Source organism: Tachysurus fulvidraco, chromosome 17 (assembly GCF_022655615.1).
Source record: "Tachysurus fulvidraco isolate hzauxx_2018 chromosome 17, HZAU_PFXX_2.0, whole genome shotgun sequence".
Classification (NCBI taxonomy): Eukaryota; Metazoa; Chordata; class Actinopteri; order Siluriformes; family Bagridae; genus Tachysurus; species Tachysurus fulvidraco.
Genome location: NC_062534.1, coordinates 8,535,071 through 8,553,203, shown reverse-complemented (window position 1 = coordinate 8,553,203; position 18,133 = coordinate 8,535,071). Strand labels below are relative to the sequence as shown.

At 40.2% G+C, this 18,133-nt stretch overlaps 2 protein-coding genes across 6 annotated transcripts in view; one reads left to right on the top strand and one right to left on the bottom strand.

Moving 5' to 3' along the window:
- Positions 1-2,012: 2,012 nt before the first annotated feature.
- fgf16 (fibroblast growth factor 16) lies at positions 2,013-8,733 on the top strand. The gene is made up of 3 exons (XM_027154547.2): positions 2,013-2,881; positions 5,092-5,195; positions 7,169-8,733. Exons 1-3 carry the CDS (start codon positions 2,611-2,613, stop codon positions 7,412-7,414), a joined length of 621 nt encoding a protein of 206 aa, XP_027010348.1. The 5' UTR covers positions 2,013-2,610; the 3' UTR covers positions 7,415-8,733.
- A 2,662-nt stretch (positions 8,734-11,395) lies between these two features.
- Positions 11,396-18,133, bottom strand: part of atrx (ATRX chromatin remodeler) — a 43,632-nt gene continuing 36,894 nt past the window's right edge. For all 5 annotated transcript variants that reach the window (XM_027154546.2, XM_047802087.1, XM_047802089.1 and 2 more), the window contains 4 exons: positions 14,719-14,832; positions 14,156-14,251; positions 13,265-13,393; positions 11,396-12,718 (listed from right to left, as the gene is read on the bottom strand). In XM_027154546.2, coding sequence (XP_027010347.2) covers positions 12,494-12,718; positions 13,265-13,393; positions 14,156-14,251; positions 14,719-14,832 — 564 coding nt within the window. In that variant the 3' untranslated portion in view covers positions 11,396-12,493. The remainder of the gene's footprint in view (positions 12,719-13,264; positions 13,394-14,155; positions 14,252-14,718; positions 14,833-18,133) is intronic.

Here is an 18,133-nt window from a genome sequence, read left to right as displayed (position 1 = left end):
ATGAACTGCAATAGCAGAAGACTACATCAGTTTCTGCTCCTGTGGGTTTAGAACAGGAATCTGAGGCTACAGCCTCACCCAAACTGGCAATATCAACAGAATCCTGAATTGATCATCTCTTCAGTGTCACAATTTATTCATTTAATAATAGCTAATTTCCATATGATAATGTACCATGTCACAATGTCATCTCACAATGTTTCTATGCATACAACTTTTTTTTTGTTATAAAGAGTGGTTATTTAAGTTACCATAGCCTTCCAGTTAGCTCAACTCAGTCTGGTCATTCTCCTTTGACCTCACTCATCTTCATGTTGTTTCCAACCACAGAACTGCTGCACATGATGATTTTGTTTTACATACCATTCTGTATAGAAAAAAACCAAGAAGTTGATCAGTAGTTTCTGAAATACTCTCACTCTGCACTGGCAGCACCGACAACAATGCCATGGTCAGAGTCATAGACTGAGGTTACATTTTTCTTCATTCTGATATATGATGACAACATTAACTGGAGCTCTTGATCTTTATGATTTTGTGATTTATGCTGCTGCCATTACGCTGCTGATTGGCCCATGCAAGAACGAGCAGGTGTACAAGTGTTCCTAATAAAGTGTAATAATATTTAAATACTAATTATTAAATTTAGTTACTTGACATGGGTGGGATGTGTGAAGGGAAAGGTTCAGGGGAATTGAGCAGGATAAACACTTGTCACAATTTGTCTCAGGTTTGAATGGATGTCCTGATATCCTATCCTGGCATCCTCTTGTTCAAGCTGTTCAAGAGTGATTCCACTGGCTATTTTATTTATTTAATTGGTTTGTTAATGAATTGTTCATGCAACATACTTGGTTCGTCTGAGTTTGAAATTGTAAAAACTGTGCCTAATCCATAATTTACACTAATGAAGTGCAAGAGTCTGAATATGCTCCATATTAATGAAACTGTCATGCATAAGGGATGAAAAAACACTCTTGCAACAATAGGTACAAAGTATAAAGAACATTTGGATACATGTAATCTGTGAAACCAGATTTGAAACGCAAATTGATGAGAGTTTAGTATCGTAATTGACCATTGCTGTTTTTCTCTTGGCATGCCTTTAAAGGGCTTGAGTGATCTTTGCTTGTTATCTTGCTTTGTGAAATAGTTGTATGGTTACCAAAATGACCAGGTGTGTAACATAAGCAGAATGTTCTTACTTAGCATTGATGGGCTAATAAAAACCAGTTCTGCTCTGTCTTAAGGATGTGCTTCATGCCATTCGGATAAATTAACCCAGCGGCTGAGGATTTCCTAAAACAATAAACCTGCACCAGTAACTTCTAAATCATGCTCCTGGTTAAAGGCTTTTATTTTTGGACTCCGCAGTCCAACATGAATATGTTTCTGCTGCCAATGGCTAATTAAATCTGTCTTTGTTTATAGTACATCTGCAAAAAGACATGTAAGAACGCACAGCCTTCAGCAGCGTGCTCTCATCCTGCACAAGTCAGTGCCTGTTAAACATGGCATATATCAAATTCACGGCATCAAATCAAATCCTAAATCATGTGCAATGTTCAAAATCTTCATATTATTTCCTCTTTGCAAAACATTCCCACTTTCCATTCAGAGGTGTTTAAAAATAAAACTATTTCTTGCTCCTGAATGTCTATCATCCTTCTGAGAAAGACTGCAGATGCATAATCACATGCTGAATCAGCAACAACACTGCAAATAATGCAGTAAACACTGTATATAGCGTGTCTATGTGATCAGTATACTCTTGGTGGTTAAATATAGTTTTATATTTCAGATGCTTGCGTTCTGCACGTTATGAAATTCCGTCTGCTCCTTGGTCCAGACATCCCCAAGACCGGTCAGCTTTAATAAAACACGTCATTACCCCCCCCCCCCAAGCCCCCCCCCCCTTCCCAGCCACCCACCTACCCCTAAGAACCCACCCACCATTTCATTTAAGCCTACAGTATGTGGAGATTGAGGGAGACAGTGTGCAGAAGTGCACAGGGAGAAGATCAGGAAGCACCTGCTCCCAAAGAGGAGGAGGAGAAAAACTCTCATTAAAAAGTGAGGGGAAAATAGCACAAATTCCGGCTTTTAAAGTGACTCATAACCCTTCTTTATCAAACCAACTAGATTTTTTTTCTTTTCCCTCTCCATGCTTCTGTGCGTAAAGAACATGGCACTGAACTATGTGCGTGTTCGCTTTGGACACTTCTCCACAGACTCTTGTTCCAGGGGCGGTTACGCATGAGCGCATTCACACTTCTGCATGAACCCGCTTTGCCTTTTTTTTGTTGCTGAACTTATTAAGTCCAGCTCGCGCTCACCGGCACTGACGGTGGCAAAAAAAAATTCTTGTAGTCACGCGCGTTTATCTGCGGCACGCAAATTGGCGCGCGCAAAAGAAGGGATGCCGGTCAGGCGTGGCTTGGGGTTTTTTGAATATCCAGTTTGATAATGCACGGGGAGTATGTGTATAAAAAGGCTGATTGGAGACGATAAGCGAGTTTTGAGTAGCGAGGGAGCGTGGATGAAGCTGAGCTCGTGCGTGGGCATGTACTGTCTTACTTACTGAATCGGGTCACACTTAAACGGGGCACTATGACAGAGGTCGGCGGATTCCTCGGCACAGTCGATCTGGATTTACCGAGTTTCACAGCGCTCGGGAACACGCCTCTGTCCGACTCGCCGGCCGGGTTGAACGAGCGCCTCGGACTGATCGAGGGCAGACTGCGGCGCGGCTCTCTCACGGACTACGATCATCTCAAAGGGATCCTGCGCAGGAGGCAGCTGTACTGCAGGACCGGCTTCCAGCTGGAGATCTTCCCCAACGGCACAGTGCACGGCACCAGACAGGACCACAGCAGATTCGGTGAGAACCCCACAGTCACGCGCACACTTTCCCCAGCAGAGCTCCAGTGTGCTGCACCTGTCAGTGTCACTTCTTTACTTTAGCCGTGGTTTCTTGCGTTGGGACATTTGCTTTACTTTGTGTTATGTTTACGGTCTTGCGGTCGTCGTTCACATTGTCTAAAATATGTGAAAATAAATGTGAAATAAAATGTCCTCCGTCCTTCTGCGGTGCATCAATACATTTTATATATCTTTATATAGTATAGTATAAAAAGTGTGTAAACTGTTAAATGTATAGATGTAAGATATATATATATATATACACACACACACAGTATATAATGCGATGGAGACCAGTTAGGATCCTCAAGACATTATTTATTTATTTGTGTGTGTGTGTGTGTGTGTGTGTGTGTGTGTGTGTGTGTGTGTGTGTGTGTGTGTATATATATACATACATACACAGACACAGAAGAAAAGTAAACAGCGTGTCTGTATATAAATACATAATGAAGCTCATATCAAATTTTTTAGTAAGAGCACAACGTGAAGATAATCTTCCTTCTAATGATTTAATGCTGAAGTACGCAACACCACCTTTGAAGGGCATATTAGTCTTGGAGTAATAAATTAAAATGACACAATGCACATACTAAAGGCACAAAAAATATAATTCTTTGAGGAGATATTCTCATTGTTCATATTTATATGTAAAAGAATCAACTTTCTATCCTTATGTATTGAATATATAAATGCATGTATGATCTGATCGATTATTAAAGCTTATTACTATGTCAGTTCTGTTACAGTGCTGGTATCTAAGGTGTAAGAGTGCACTGTTCTCAGCTGTCACAGCTCTAATTCCCTGTGCTGAGTTGCAGGTGTCACTCCTTAGTGGAAAACATGCAAACAGAGCAATGATGTTTCTCTGTGCCAATCTGTACAATGGGATTTCGGTTGGCTTGAGTTCATGCACACACATCGCTAATTATACCACTCATATAAATCTTTCAAGGAGTGGTTAGCATAAGAGTGGTAAACAAATGAGGTCAGGGCACAGAGATGCGAGTTTGACAGCCATTGTGCAGGTGCAGCCTTTGCTCAGGAGGCTGGAATAACTCTAAATTAAAGCATGACCACTGTGGAATCCAAAGAAGTTTAATGCTTGTTTTTCTCAGCCAAAACAAGCAGTTTTATTGGATAGGGTGTTCGGCGTGCATGTTTCTAGCATCCCATGATCTGCAAATTCATGGCAGGCATGGTACAAGCGAGCCGTGGCTTTGATTAAATTCAAATATGAAACAGGAGTGTTCTTAATTAGCATCTAGAGGTTCTAAGTCATCTTTAAACTTGAGTGCCATTTTAGTAACTGATCCATCTGCAAAGCCACAGAGGATTTGATTTCTTTTATCTAACATCACGTAAAATCCCTTTTCGAAATTATTTCAAGAATGAATAGAAGTATGCATCTAAAATATGTATTGACTTGTTTTGGACTGATTAAGTAAATCATTTTCCAAGTAAAAAAAAAAAAGAAAGAAAAAGAACTGGGAGAAGTTTTTGATTTGGCACAAATAAACACAAAGATGTTTGGCTGTGGAAACACAGCTCCAGAGTTCCCATCATGAGTTCATGTTACTGTACTAGAACAGACTGTGTTGTGTTGTATATAGTGACATCCCATCCAGGGTATATTCCTGCTTCCAGTGTTCACCAGAGTAGAATCTAAATATATTGCAGACCAGGATAAAGCAGTTACTAAAGATGACAGAGAAAGGAATGAACCTTCTCCTATATTATTTATTCATCTGTCTTGCCATCCTTAATGCCTTGTTTACTTAATGATCTGATCTTGAACTCCTACAGAAACCTAAAGCGCACACCAAAAAGCATATTTGAAGCAGGTTTGACCTGTAAAATGCATTACCCACCCCATATATATTTTCAAGACCTGAATTTGATGACACCTGGCTAGTGTTACTGTAATCGCTCATACCACTGGCTCTTTACAGCTATTAACAGGTTCATTATTTCCGTAACGCAAGGCCAACATCTAAAAAAAACCAAAACAAAGGGTGCCATTTTTCAACTGCAAGAACAGTTCTCTTCATCATGTCCATTCTGTTCATATGGCGTAGATCATAAATTCGTCTTTGCGAGTAATGCTTAGATGTGCTGATGCAGACCGTGGTGTCTGGTAATTGTCTCACCAGAGTTTCTCTATGGCAGGTATCCTGGAGTTCATTAGCCTGGCTGTGGGGCTGGTCAGCATTAGAGGGGTGGATGCCGGACAATATCTGGGAATGAATGAAAAAGGAGAACTCTATGGGTCGGTAAGTCAAACCCACACACAAAGCCCAGATCCATTCTAGCAGACACCTGTGTAAGCCACACACCTGCACCCATGAGCTTTGTGTTTTAAAGTTTGCACTGTGGGATGGCAGCCAACAGTGTAACTACAGTTTGAAGAGGATAGCAATCAATTCACTGGCCCATAATCTAAAGTCTGTTTCCCATACGATGCAGACATGTGAAAAACACCAATCCAGACAAAACAGGTTACGTTTCCACCGCTGCGTATCACGCCATGATATCACCGACATCAGACAGAGTTGGAACAGCACAAGGGGCCCCTGAGAGCAAAAACAGTCGGCCTGTTTCAGTTACCTTGTTTTTGTCTTCTGAAGTTGAGAAAGGCATGAGAAAGACCTTGGAGAAAGCACCATGAATCCTAAATTAGAAGGATAGCCTCTTCATTTTGCTTCATAGTGACTAAAATATTTACATATTTCTTGGATATACACAAAGCCCTAAGTACACACACACATATTAGCGATATATGGTCTGAGTGCGCTCTCAGTTTCTTGTATATTCCTGCACAGTCACACAGGGAAAGTGCTTTACTTTGGTACTCAAATGGTAACAGAGATCAGGATGGGATACGAACCCGAGTCATGTCGTGTGTGCTGGTGGTGCGCAAGAAACACCATTTATAGGAAACTCTTCTGTCTTCCCAACATTCGAGACTTCTGCATGGCTGTGGGAGAAACATGCTATCAGATTTCCATGATAATAAACCAGGGCTCTCAACAAGTGTCTGTGGATCCTGAGAGCCAGATCTTGAGCTTGAGGGAAAAATGACTTCACATGTAACGTGATATCTTATTAAAATCACTGCAGTCACAGGTTAATTCACAAATTGCACTGCCAATTGCACAGACATGAGCATCATTCCTCAGGAAGACTGGAGGTGTACGACGATTGACAGCGAACCTAAAGCTTCCTTGTTGTATGAACTTTTTCATTTTGAAAATAAATTCTTTAAATGCTAAAGTAACCTGCATTGAACAAGAGCTCACTATTCAGCCTATTCTAATTTGCTCTTAATTTAGTTGAACAACTGTATGATTTTTGGCTTGTCTTTATGGAGTTGACCAGCATTAGTTGTTAGTATAGTTTTATTTAACTTTAAATATTTCACCAAGACTAATACAGTATCTGGACAGTTTAATTACTTGTATATTACATATTTCTACATTTCCTTCCAGCCCATCTTTGTCAAACTCACTTAAGAAATCAAACCAATTCTTTAGCATGTTTACAATGTCCAACCACCTTAGAAGGTCCAAGTGAGCCGCCTTAACACTGATACTTGAGCTGGAGCCATTGAATGACTGCTTTTTTGGCAGGAAACCTGATGTAGCCCCAGTTTGCTCTATTGTTCTCAGCAACGTAGTCAGCCAGCAGAGGTTCACCTGCTGAACCCAAAGCGATCACTCATTTAGTTCTGTCAGTGGTCTGGTAGTAGCAGGCCACACAGAAGTTCTCTCTGGCGGAGTGTGTAAGTGTAAGCTGGGCTGGTTGCGTCATGAGGGAAACAGACCGAAAGGTTAACAGGACCGAGGAGTGATTTTGGGTGTAAGCTAAAAAAGCCAAGCACGATGACTTTCTACAACAAGCACCTGTTGCCCAACGTCAAACAGTTGGCACTCATTTGCAAATGGTGACAAAAGGGGAAATCAGGTACAGTGAGAAAAAGCTGCTTTTCTTTGCCTTCAAGAAAACCCCCTTAGAGTAGATCACAATACAGCCTGAGAACATTTATTTCTCTTCAGGTCAAGGAGTCTACAGTATTGTAAACTTAAGGACAGTGAAAGATTTGTCCATTTTTTCAGCCACCAAGTGTAAAGGTTCATTTATTGTGAAATGCCTTTTATTATAAACTGCATAATTTTCTCAAGCAAGAATCGGTGCAAGTTAGTTTGCCAAACTCAGAAATGACTTGAATCTTCTCTTCTCTTTTCAGAAAAAGCTGACAGCAGAGTGTGTCTTCCGTGAGCAGTTTGAAGAAAACTGGTACAACACTTATGCCTCGACGCTGTACAAACATGCAGACACCGGGAGGTACTACTATGTGGCCTTGAACAAGGACGGTTCGCCTCGAGAAGGCGGCAGGACTAAAAAGCACCAGAAGTTGACTCACTTCCTGCCCAGGCCGGTGGAGATTGAAAAGATCGCCCAGGCATACAGGGATTTGTTCCAGCACAGGTGACCAAAAGTCCAGCCAGCGCCGGAGTAGCCGGGAGGGGTGAAAGGGAATCTGAGAGAAATTTAAGGTTTATGGAGACCCTCCTTTTCCCCCCTTACGACTGTTTAGATTTGCCTTCTGGTCCAAAGCAAGGAGTCCCTCTCCAGCGGTGACTGAGATAAACAGTACGTGTGTGTTCCTGGATGAATCTGTTTCCTCTCCTTAATGGGTTTTAAACCACAGTGCAGAGAGGACATTCCTCCATCCGCCACCAGTGCCAAGTGGTTTCTAAAGGAGAGGTGTTGACTTCAGGGGCCTCATGGTGTCATGCAACCACCTCATTCTTAGAGAACTTGGTACTCGCACAGAAATCGCTAAACGAACCACTCACGATGGAAAGACCCACTTGTGAACTTTGCTCTAGTTTTGGTCTTGGCCATTTCAGTGTGTCATACTTTTTTTAATGTCTCACATCCGCAAGCCAGGTTAAATCTTGGATGCTTATGACTTTTAGTAACATTAGCACCACTAAATTCAAACGTAGGCACTAATCCCACTGTAAAAACTCACGCTCGCGTTCATAATACAGTAGGCATGCACAGCAAGCCTTGCTAAGGAATCATGGTGCTGATCCTATGGTGAAAGGAAATGAGATTATGGGAATACTTATATAGGGGCTATTTACGTGGTGGACAAGGACAATTTCTTCCAAAGAATATACAGTAGCATCTCAATAAGAGAAACAGATTTTTTTTTTTATATATTTTTTTTTAATACAAAATGTATATTTAAGGACACTTGGCGAGACACAAGTGAGAGGTACTGCTAAGTAATAAAACTGGCAAACCTATGGAAACAATCACTAATAAAAAGACAAACTATAAAGGACTTCAGGGTTTTTTTAAGATAAAGGCCTAAAAGACCACCAAAGTGGAACGAACACCTGTCAGGACAGGGTGGAGAAGACCATCTCCAGTGTGAGACACTGAGATAAAGCACTTAGAGAATCCACTCTGCAATTTCACTCCTTTTCTTTTGAAGGTTCTGGAAAAGTCTGCTTGATGACAGCTATAAAAGAAAAGTAAATGAATGCACTCTCTAGGGGGAAAAAAAGGAATGATATTTCTATTGAAACCAGGGAAAAGCTACAGCATATGTAGAATGGTTGTGCAGTGTGTTGGTCAACTGACAAGGTGTGATGTGTAATGTAAGGCTGTCAGGAACATTCTTAAAATGTAAGTGACGAGTGTAAATATGGATGAACCTATTTATAAGATGTACAATATATTTATTTTCTACATATAATGTATAATTCTAAATCTTTATATAAATATATTTATTTATTTCAAAGTCTCTATTTTGTAATGAACTTGAAATGCTAAGAATTGTAGATTCTACTGAAAGTATACGAAAGGGCTATCAGACAATAAAATTGTCCTGCTATTGATTGTTCATTGCGAGTGACTATTTTTGCCTGAGGATTAAACACGTTTCTCTTGTAATTAAAACGTTCCCTGGAGATGTATCGAGTTGATTTGTTCATTGCATTGAAAGATTCTTACGGGAAAATCCGACGCTCGGGACAGAAATGTCTGAACGAGCAACGGTTATTAATCAAAAACGAAGCATGTCAGAGCTGCACAGTTACAGAAAATAGCTTCAGAGTAGATCACAGCACTACACCAGGGATGAAAGTCCATCTGACAAATGCCTACTGCTCCAGAGAATGTGAATTCCAGAGCAGAGCTGCAGCCCTGCGTAATCAATCTCTATGGAGATGTGGATGATGGCTGATGATGTAAAGAGACTGTTCTTGGCTCAAGAAACCTATGAGAAAGTTCTCCCAAAACAGCCTGCAGAGGCATAAATCAAACGTGTTCAGCAAGCAAAACAATAAAAGGTGGGTCGCTGGTTGACAAACCTGCTGAAAAATAGGGCCTGAAGACTTTCTGGTTCACAAGAACAATGATTTGTAATGAAACCCTCCCTCCAAACAGATCCAGCGTGTCGTTTGCTTGCACATGGCGATTAACAGAGCTGACTCTCACACGACACCGCAAGACAAACTGAAATCCTAGAACAAGATATGTACAATCTGTGAAAATATGATCAATTACATGTCATCTGCTTCAAATTGGCACAAGCCTGCCGGGATACTTTTAGCATTAATGCATATTCACGCTCCATGAGATCAGCAGTGGAGTTGAAGTACGCAGATGAGGGGAACAGCTGCCCAGTGGCCAGGAGGAATGTGTTGCAAATGTAGCCTAGTGGTAATCTCCTTCTAAGAAAGATGGGATCAACATTTCAACATCTGCAATAGTTGTAATGTTTCACTCTTTTTTTGTGAGCTGCGAATACACGCTTCCCTGGGGGGGAGGGGGAGGAAGGGGTGTTCGGGAGGGCCAAATGGAAAACTGAAAGACCCCGAGTGGAAGAAATCCTGGCAGAGAAACATTAGGAATTTACAGAAGAGGTGTTGCAGATGAAGGAGGGATGCTCCGTATGCTCAGAATGGAAATGTGCTCAAGTCAAATGTTTTTTTTTTGCACGCGAGTCAAGGCTCAAGCATTTATTCCTGGTTTGAGATGGTTTTTCTGCGTCTATATTATTTCGAGGGAGAGCGCTCTGCCTATTTATTATTAAACTATTTACAACAGCTCCAAAAAAACATTTACAGATTTATTTTAAAATGAAAAACAAAATTATGATTTAATAACGTGTAAGCTATCGGAATAATCTGATTCCTTTTTTGCAGTATTTATATGGAACAAATCTCTTGGATGGAGGAGTTTTTATCATCAGGACAAGGTGTGGTTTTTTTTTTTGTTTTGTTTTTTTAACTTCGAGAGAACTTCACGATAGAAAACTGAAGCTAGTGATGTGATGTGTTCGCAGAGCCGAAGTAAAAGCAGGAAGGAACTCGTGAACTTTTCACATAATTACAAGTTATTATAAACGGATAAGATGTGATGCATCGTTCTTTAAGACAAATTAGAAATGGACAAATTTCCTCAGAAGAAGAGGAATAAAACTATGCAGGACAAGCTGTGATAGAAAAATAATCAGCTTCAGAGTAGCTCTGCTTCACATCAGGCTGAATCACACTAGACCACTGTTGATTCGTTTCTGTAACCACATGCAGTAAAATGTTATTACTCGCTTATAATTTCTCAGGATTTGAGATCACCATTCAAAACACACCAAGTCATTGTTATTAACCCGTTTGCTAGTGTCAAAACCTATGCACATGTTGATTGAACAGGCCTATTCCATAACGATGGATTTCCTGAGCCGCCACTTGATCCCACACACTGGACTACTTTCCTTATGATGGCAGGGTTAAAATTAACCATTAAAAGAGCACTAAAGGCCTGAGTGACCTGTGTTTTGTGTGTGTGTGTGAGGATTTTTAGATACCTTTTCTGATTTTCTGTAAGAAGGATAACCATTTTTTTTTTGATTGAACATTTCTTATTCTCAACACTAACTCAAGTTATGCATTTTGTCCCCCATGTGGTACTTAATTACTGCTGTGGGGATCAGAGTAGATCATTACCATGCAGAACTGACATACTAACATACACACATAAGGTTGAAAACAGAACTGTTATATTCATTTACCCTGCTAACTTGGTGGTCCTATTTTATTAGGCTTTTGGTCAGAGTGCAAATTTCACAAGTATTCAGTCAAGAGTCCAAGTTGAGTTCTGAGTTGGTCAATGACAAACATGTGAAAGACACGTGAAGGACATAGTATTTTTCACAGGTTTAGACAGCACATGGATTCTCACGCCTATGTCACCAAACGGCCATAAGAAGTCATGAACATATGAGAAATATCACCAAACTGAATGCCTTCTGGTGACTTCTCATCTCTATGACAGCTCTTGAGATTGAAATTACTTCATCTGAACCACCAAACAAGGCAAGCCTTGTAAGCCGAAGAACAAAATGATAAATAAATATAGACTTAATGACACGAATGACACCACTAAATGCAAATCACCCTTTTGGTCACTTTATTTAAATGTAATATTAAATACTTATTCTAGTAAATAGATCAGATAAATGGCAAAACAAGTGGGTATATTTGCTAACATGAAATTGTTGTGAGAAAAATGAAAAGTTGATCTACGTTTCCGAAATGTGCCCTGTGCAAACTAGAATCCAATTAGAAATGTCTATGCCATTTTTTAAATGTGCTAAATGTAGCGTATGGTAGCCTGAGGGCCAGCCTAGTATGGTTAGATAGCATTGTATGATAGATGCAGCCTAACCATTCAAATTTGCCTTTAAATTACATGAGCACAACCAGTCATCTCAGAGAGGCAAGAACCCGCTAAGACGAGAGGAACAAAACAAATGAACAGTACAACACTATGCTAGGCATCACTTTACAACAAGGAATTAGAAGATACAAAAGTCCAGGGAATCTGGCAAGCAATTTTAACACCACAGGCATTCCATTACAATTTAAGCAACGACGAGTGTAAAAGCCTAAAAGCATAATAGAAAAGAAGAGTCTGTTCAGTGTGTTTGAAAATAACAAACTGTTGATGTAAGGCCATCACTGCATCTTTTTTTTCCTCCTTTGATAAAGGTGTTTAAAACAGTGCGTGTATCTGGCACTGGGCTTTCACAGCACCACTGATCATCCACTAGTAGACAGATATTATGCGGTACCTAATACAATTCTTCTAGATCACTTAGTACATATGTAATGAACAACATAAATGGTCCACAGAGTTTGCAAGTTCATTGTTTTTTTTTTCTTGACCTGTATAAAAAAAAAAAATAAAAATAATAATAATTCAAATAATGCACAGCCCTTATTTAAGGGGAAAAGAACAATGCAATGCTTAAAAGCATTTTGGGAGAATATTTTAAATATTTTGAGAGGAAAAAAAAAAAAAAAGAATAAAACTTAAACACCAAGGCTGTATATACAGAGAATTACAAACCATACTGCCAAAGTCTTCTAGATATCTGTGCCAGATTTCTACACAAGAGCTCAAAAGAGGCAAAAAGGGTCCCGAGCTGGTTATTTTTGGGAAGCCCACACAAGAGCTGGCCAAAAAAAGGGCACCATTTTAAGGGCATCTATAGGCCCTTTGAGGGCCCTGGGTTTTTGCCGATCTGGGGAGTTGGCAGACCCTGGAGGGCACCCAGCTGTTGGTACAGGCCCAGCAGGTCCATCTGACTCATTCCCCCGGCCATGCCATTCTGAATGGCCAGCTGGTTCATCAGCATCCCCTGCCTGGCAAGCGCCATCTGCTGTTCATGAACCTTGCGATTGGTGATCACCTTTTGCACGTACATCATCAGCTGTGGAGGACATAGAAATAAGGCAGTAAAATTAGTTTGACAAAGTGATACAAAAGCACTTCACAAGGACAGGCTGTGCTGATGCAAGAATTGGTAAAAATTGTTTCAAAAATATATACTTAATATTTGACTTTTTTTTTTTTGCATTCTATTACACGTGTAGGAATCGGATGTGAAAATGCAAACAGGTGCTCCCTCAGCAAGTCAACTCACTATTAGGAACGTCAAAGAGAGAGAGGAGTTAACTAATCTTCAGCTAGGGTTTAAATAAACATGAATTAACCATTAGCTCTTGAAAACACTCAACATACTTTAAACTGAACTTCAAAATGAACCAAACTTTTATCTCAAATCTGCCTGAACCGTAACCCAAACAACAGCCAGTGTCATATTGTTGTGAAATGCTCTGAACAATATGAAAAGCAAACACCTGGCCCTTCTGAGTGCCGTATGTTACCCAGATTGAGAGCGACCAGCAGAGCTTTACGGTAAAAATGAGTAAAAATAAATGAGAAAGAAGTAGACCGTATATAGAACAGAGATTACCGTCTGTTGCTTATTGAGAATGTCTCGGTACACGGCCTCTCTGTGTTTCAGCTCCATGTCGATGGCTGCCTGTCTGGCCAGAGCCATGCCCTGCACCTGGGCCTCTGACAGACTGGGATTCTCCTTCCACTGCCAAACACAAAGCCACCTGTTAGTCAGAGTTCTCTGAAGACACATGCACAGCCTCTTGCGTATAAACCATGTTTGTGGCGTATCCATAAACATGGAGAAAACATCTAATGTCTTTGATGTACTTTACAGCCAAGCAGAACTAAAGTGTGCACATGAAGAGCAACCTGCCTGGCCCAAAACATTCCTCTAACGACTAATAGCAGAACAGGAACCACTCGGAATTTGGGCTTTATCACAAAATTGTTCATTTACTGTTAAATCATGGGACTGTAAAAAGGTGGTTCTCCGGGTACCTGAAATGCAATAAATTTATACACCACCACCGATTGCTCAGAAATTGTTCATTACTTTTCAGTAACAGCGGCTATGCTAGCTGCAACGTATCACAGGTTTATATCAATGCACTTGTTCTAATATGTATAGCTTCTATTGTAACCACTTATTGCTGATATGGTGAGAGCTTCTGTGAAAAGACAGCTATTTAGCCTCCAGTCTAAGTGTGAACAGTCAGAGGTAAGGCCAGAACCAAGTTTTGCGCCAGCTTTGAAGTTTCTTTGTAACATGAAACGCTGCTATTTAAGCCTTATGTTGTATAAGAACACTTGAGCACATTACAGCTACTGAAAAATAATCTCCGTCGCCATGTAGCAGCAAACCCATCATGTTTTCATTACTAGAAAAATTGGCTGAATAATTGTAAATAATAGCAACATTTAGTTGTTAATTGTTTTACTGGCAGCTCTCCAACCCATTACTTACCACCTGGCCAATGACGTCCTCAAGTGGCTCCCGGGGCAAAGCTTTCAGAGCATTGGTGGCTTCCACCACCTTCTGTCGTCCCTGGTTGATCAGCTCCTTTAACATAGAATTGTGAAGAAAAGGGAGAAAAGGGAAGTAGACAATTCATAAATTTTATCTTAAAGTCAAACACTTTTTTGCTTAAACTGAAGAACCACAATTTATTCTATTCATCAAACAGCAGGCCTTTATTATGAAGTGGAAATTTGTACTGCACTGCAGATTTCCGCAGGAATTAACTAGATTCTCTTGAATATTGCATTTCTTGCGTAAATGCTCCTGTCAATAATTAATGGATAAATATACTCATATCCAGCTTGATAAATGAGGTCCAATGACAGACACGGTCTGCTGTTTATAATCTGACTGAACATAGAATGCGTTCAATAACACAATGGCAATGAAGGCATCCACAAATAGCAGTTGGCACAGACCTGCGCCAACTGTTGAGTGACCGGGGACCCGCATCAAATTAGCTGAGGAACTGTGGCATGTAAAGTGTGAATGCAGCACTTGCTACCAACCTCCAGCTGCTGGTTGGACATGGAGGCCAGAGCTGCCACATTGAAGGGGAAGTAGTTTGATCCTCCGATGCCTACATTAGGATATGCCGGCTGGTTGAAGCGCATAGAGAGACCCTGGAACAAAATCAAAAGATCCCCTTCTGTTAGTACGGAGAACATGCACTAAATGACAATTTCAGCCATCCCAATTTATTAAAAAAAAAAAAGGACCAAGCTTCTGGAATCACTGGAATGTTAAGAAGTGATGGAAAATTATTTGGTGTTTATGTAATATACAGTTGTGTCAGCCTAACCGTTATTCATCACATGATGGCTAGCGGAGTCGATAGTTCTGAGACCACTCGTTGCAAGTAAAAGACACTGATTAAAAAGATGTTTAAAAATAGATTCATGGATGGCTGTTCCAGATTGAAATAGCTGGACCAACTGTCCTCTCTGTCCGTGCACAAAGAGGTTTGAATTACCCCAAGAGATGAATGCCAGAATGTACTTCCATGGAGTCTAACTGATGACGCCCTTCAGACATGTGCTAAAATATCTTAAAGATGCCACCACAAATCCTCTAAAGGACGAAACTAAAAAAGTTCCACACACGTGTTTAGCATGTCAAAATGAATCACTCTTTTCTTTAATATGCGTTAATCAAAGCACACTTTCGTTCCGACTTCACTTTCCACCTGCATGATGTGTCCGCCATCTGCGGCTAACAATAACGGTCACGGCTTTCTGCTGCAGCCGGCAGACGGCGATCACCGGCTCAGAATGTGCGTTTGAAAAATGCCGGGGTGAACGATTACCTTGCGTCTTGCTAAACAAAAGGTCAGGGTCTGAAAGTGACTGAGCCCCTGGAGCACATGAGTGCTGTTTACTCCCTTACCTTCTCGTGGTGTGTGTGTGTGCACGTGTGTGCTTTTCATAAACACACACTGATGTTGAATGACAGCTCTCCCAGATGTGTGCCAGAGCAGGTGTGCTGCAGCAGTCGAGGGGTCAGCACAGAGCACAGCTGGCCCGCAATTGTAAATGTAATGTAAACTGTGTTGCTTACATTACAAAATATATAGTACACAATATATTTCACTAATAACACCATGAAAAAAAAGCCATTTTAATATATAAATCATTAAAAAAATAACTAAAAAGTTATTATTGTAGCTTATTATAGATTAGATTTGGGTTAACACCCCAGGGTGCGTTTAACTGAAAAGTAACAGGACACTAACTCAACATTTTAAGCCATTTATAATGTAACAAGGCACAAAAGTTCTCTAAAAAAAAATTCTAAAATCTGGTCTGATCAAGTGTGTTGATTAGTCGTTTGTTATAGCAGAGCTCTGACACAAGTATGTTAATCCCAATTACACTTCTCGGTTCAGTTTTCTTTAAAGGAGGCGTTTATTCGCTCTTTATGAAGCCGTCTTCAGTCACAAACCGCTGTTTCCTTGATGTTTTCAGCCCATTAATGTTCAAAAACAAAACACTTGCTTCAATGTGACAGCAACTCTATGCTGAGGCTCATTATGCCAATTTGTAGTCGATTATCTTTCTATACCTGCACGCCTCGTCGTATTTTATTCCTTATTTCCCCTTACAAACTCATGCAATCACACTGAAAACGCTATTTAATTTCTTATGAAATGCCTGGTTTTACTTCGTCTTCTCCAGTTAAAAGTGCCAACAAACATCAGACTTTCAAATTGCATTAAAATAAATGCCTTAAAACAAGATGTGATACCTGGGACTCAGCATTAAAACAAGAAAAGACAAAGACCAAAAAAAAAAAAAAGTAATTACCTACCAACAATTAAACTCGTGTACAAAACCTCCTATACACTAATGAGTGTGCATGTCAGCGTAACGTTTGGCAGCAGCGTCTCCCTGGCAGCGTAAAACATCAACACCAGTGGAAAAGTGGAGTGTTTCAGCTTTTGATTTCATACAAGGACATATTTCTCCAGGTGCTGTGTTTGCAATAAGAGGCAAAAATACGTTTTGGCTGCACTTGAATGGTGCTGCTAATGTTTCCCGTGTCCAGCTGCTTAAAAAGCTACACTAATTATCATCAGATCATATTGCAATCAGATCGGCGCTGCAATGGCATAGAAGCGGCACAGTTAGCACTTCTGGACATAATATCCCTTAATTTAACTGTCCATCAACAGGGCAGCTACAGACTTAATTATCCATAGACCTGCCTTCACTGCTAATCAGACATCTAGCCTGACTACTGAAGACTGGGATCATCTTGTGGTATTCATTCGGATTCTTACATAATGTACCTTGTGTATACACTTCCTACTTTCAACACAGCCATGCAAGTCTCTGAAACATCTGAAAGAAAAAGGCCAATGTGCGACTCAATCCAAAGCTTGATGGATGTTTATTCTCTTTACTATATTCACTCAAACCTTATCAGTGACCGATTATCCACATTAACATTACCAGAGAAACTCAACTGACCTCACTCCCTTTTTTTTTTTTTTTTAAGTTTTACCCTATCTAAGACCGAGCAAAGGAGTTATTTATAGACCAGAACATTCCTTTTTTGACTGGTTTACTAACAAGTGCTACATCCAGAGCCATTAGTAAAGGTGCTGCAAACAAGAGCCAGAAGCTTTATCTGAAGACCTGCACTAGCACACAGCCATTATTCACTCCCTCTGATGTAATGTAAAATATGCACCACTGTAAATTATTAAATCAATATTTTCAACATATATCCAGAAACATGAAAGAATAAATGTTTCATAATCAAAAAGAATGTGAACCGCAGGCTGCTGCAAAGCCAAGAGGAGGTAGAGCCAATAATCTACCATGAATACTATTCAAAATAGAAATGTCACAGTTGTCATTTTTAGCTGGGGTTATCAAAGCAGGCTCTGAAGCAGGGTTAGCACCGCTTTTGTGTCGTTAAAACCAAGTTTCTGTGTAAAACGTTCGATGGTATATGAACGATGTTATGGCTGGATACTTGGCAACAGACATCCGATCAGAAACTGAACAGTATGTGAATCATCTCACATGTTTTGAAAACCTACATGTTGTGTAAACAGCAGGCGAAAAGTTTTTTCCTTGTCTCTGTGCATTTGAGCATCTCAGGAGGCCATTAAAATGGTCGAGGAGGATTTAAGTGCCAACAATGTTTCTTACTGGACTGTAAGTGCAAGACAATTTATTTATTTGAACTGGTCTCACACAGTGGTTGCTGACATTGTTAATATGAAAATATTGTTTAACCAAGAGCTTAGGAATGTAGAGTGTAAAACAAAATTGACTTAACCCTGGGTTAAGTCTGAGCAGTGTGAAATCTTTACCTGTGGTCTAAAAGGACCCCGGGTTCCTTATTTCACGTGTAAGAGTGCCTTTTAAGAGAGATATCTTATAAACTTTGTAATACCTAGATGTGTCGTAGACC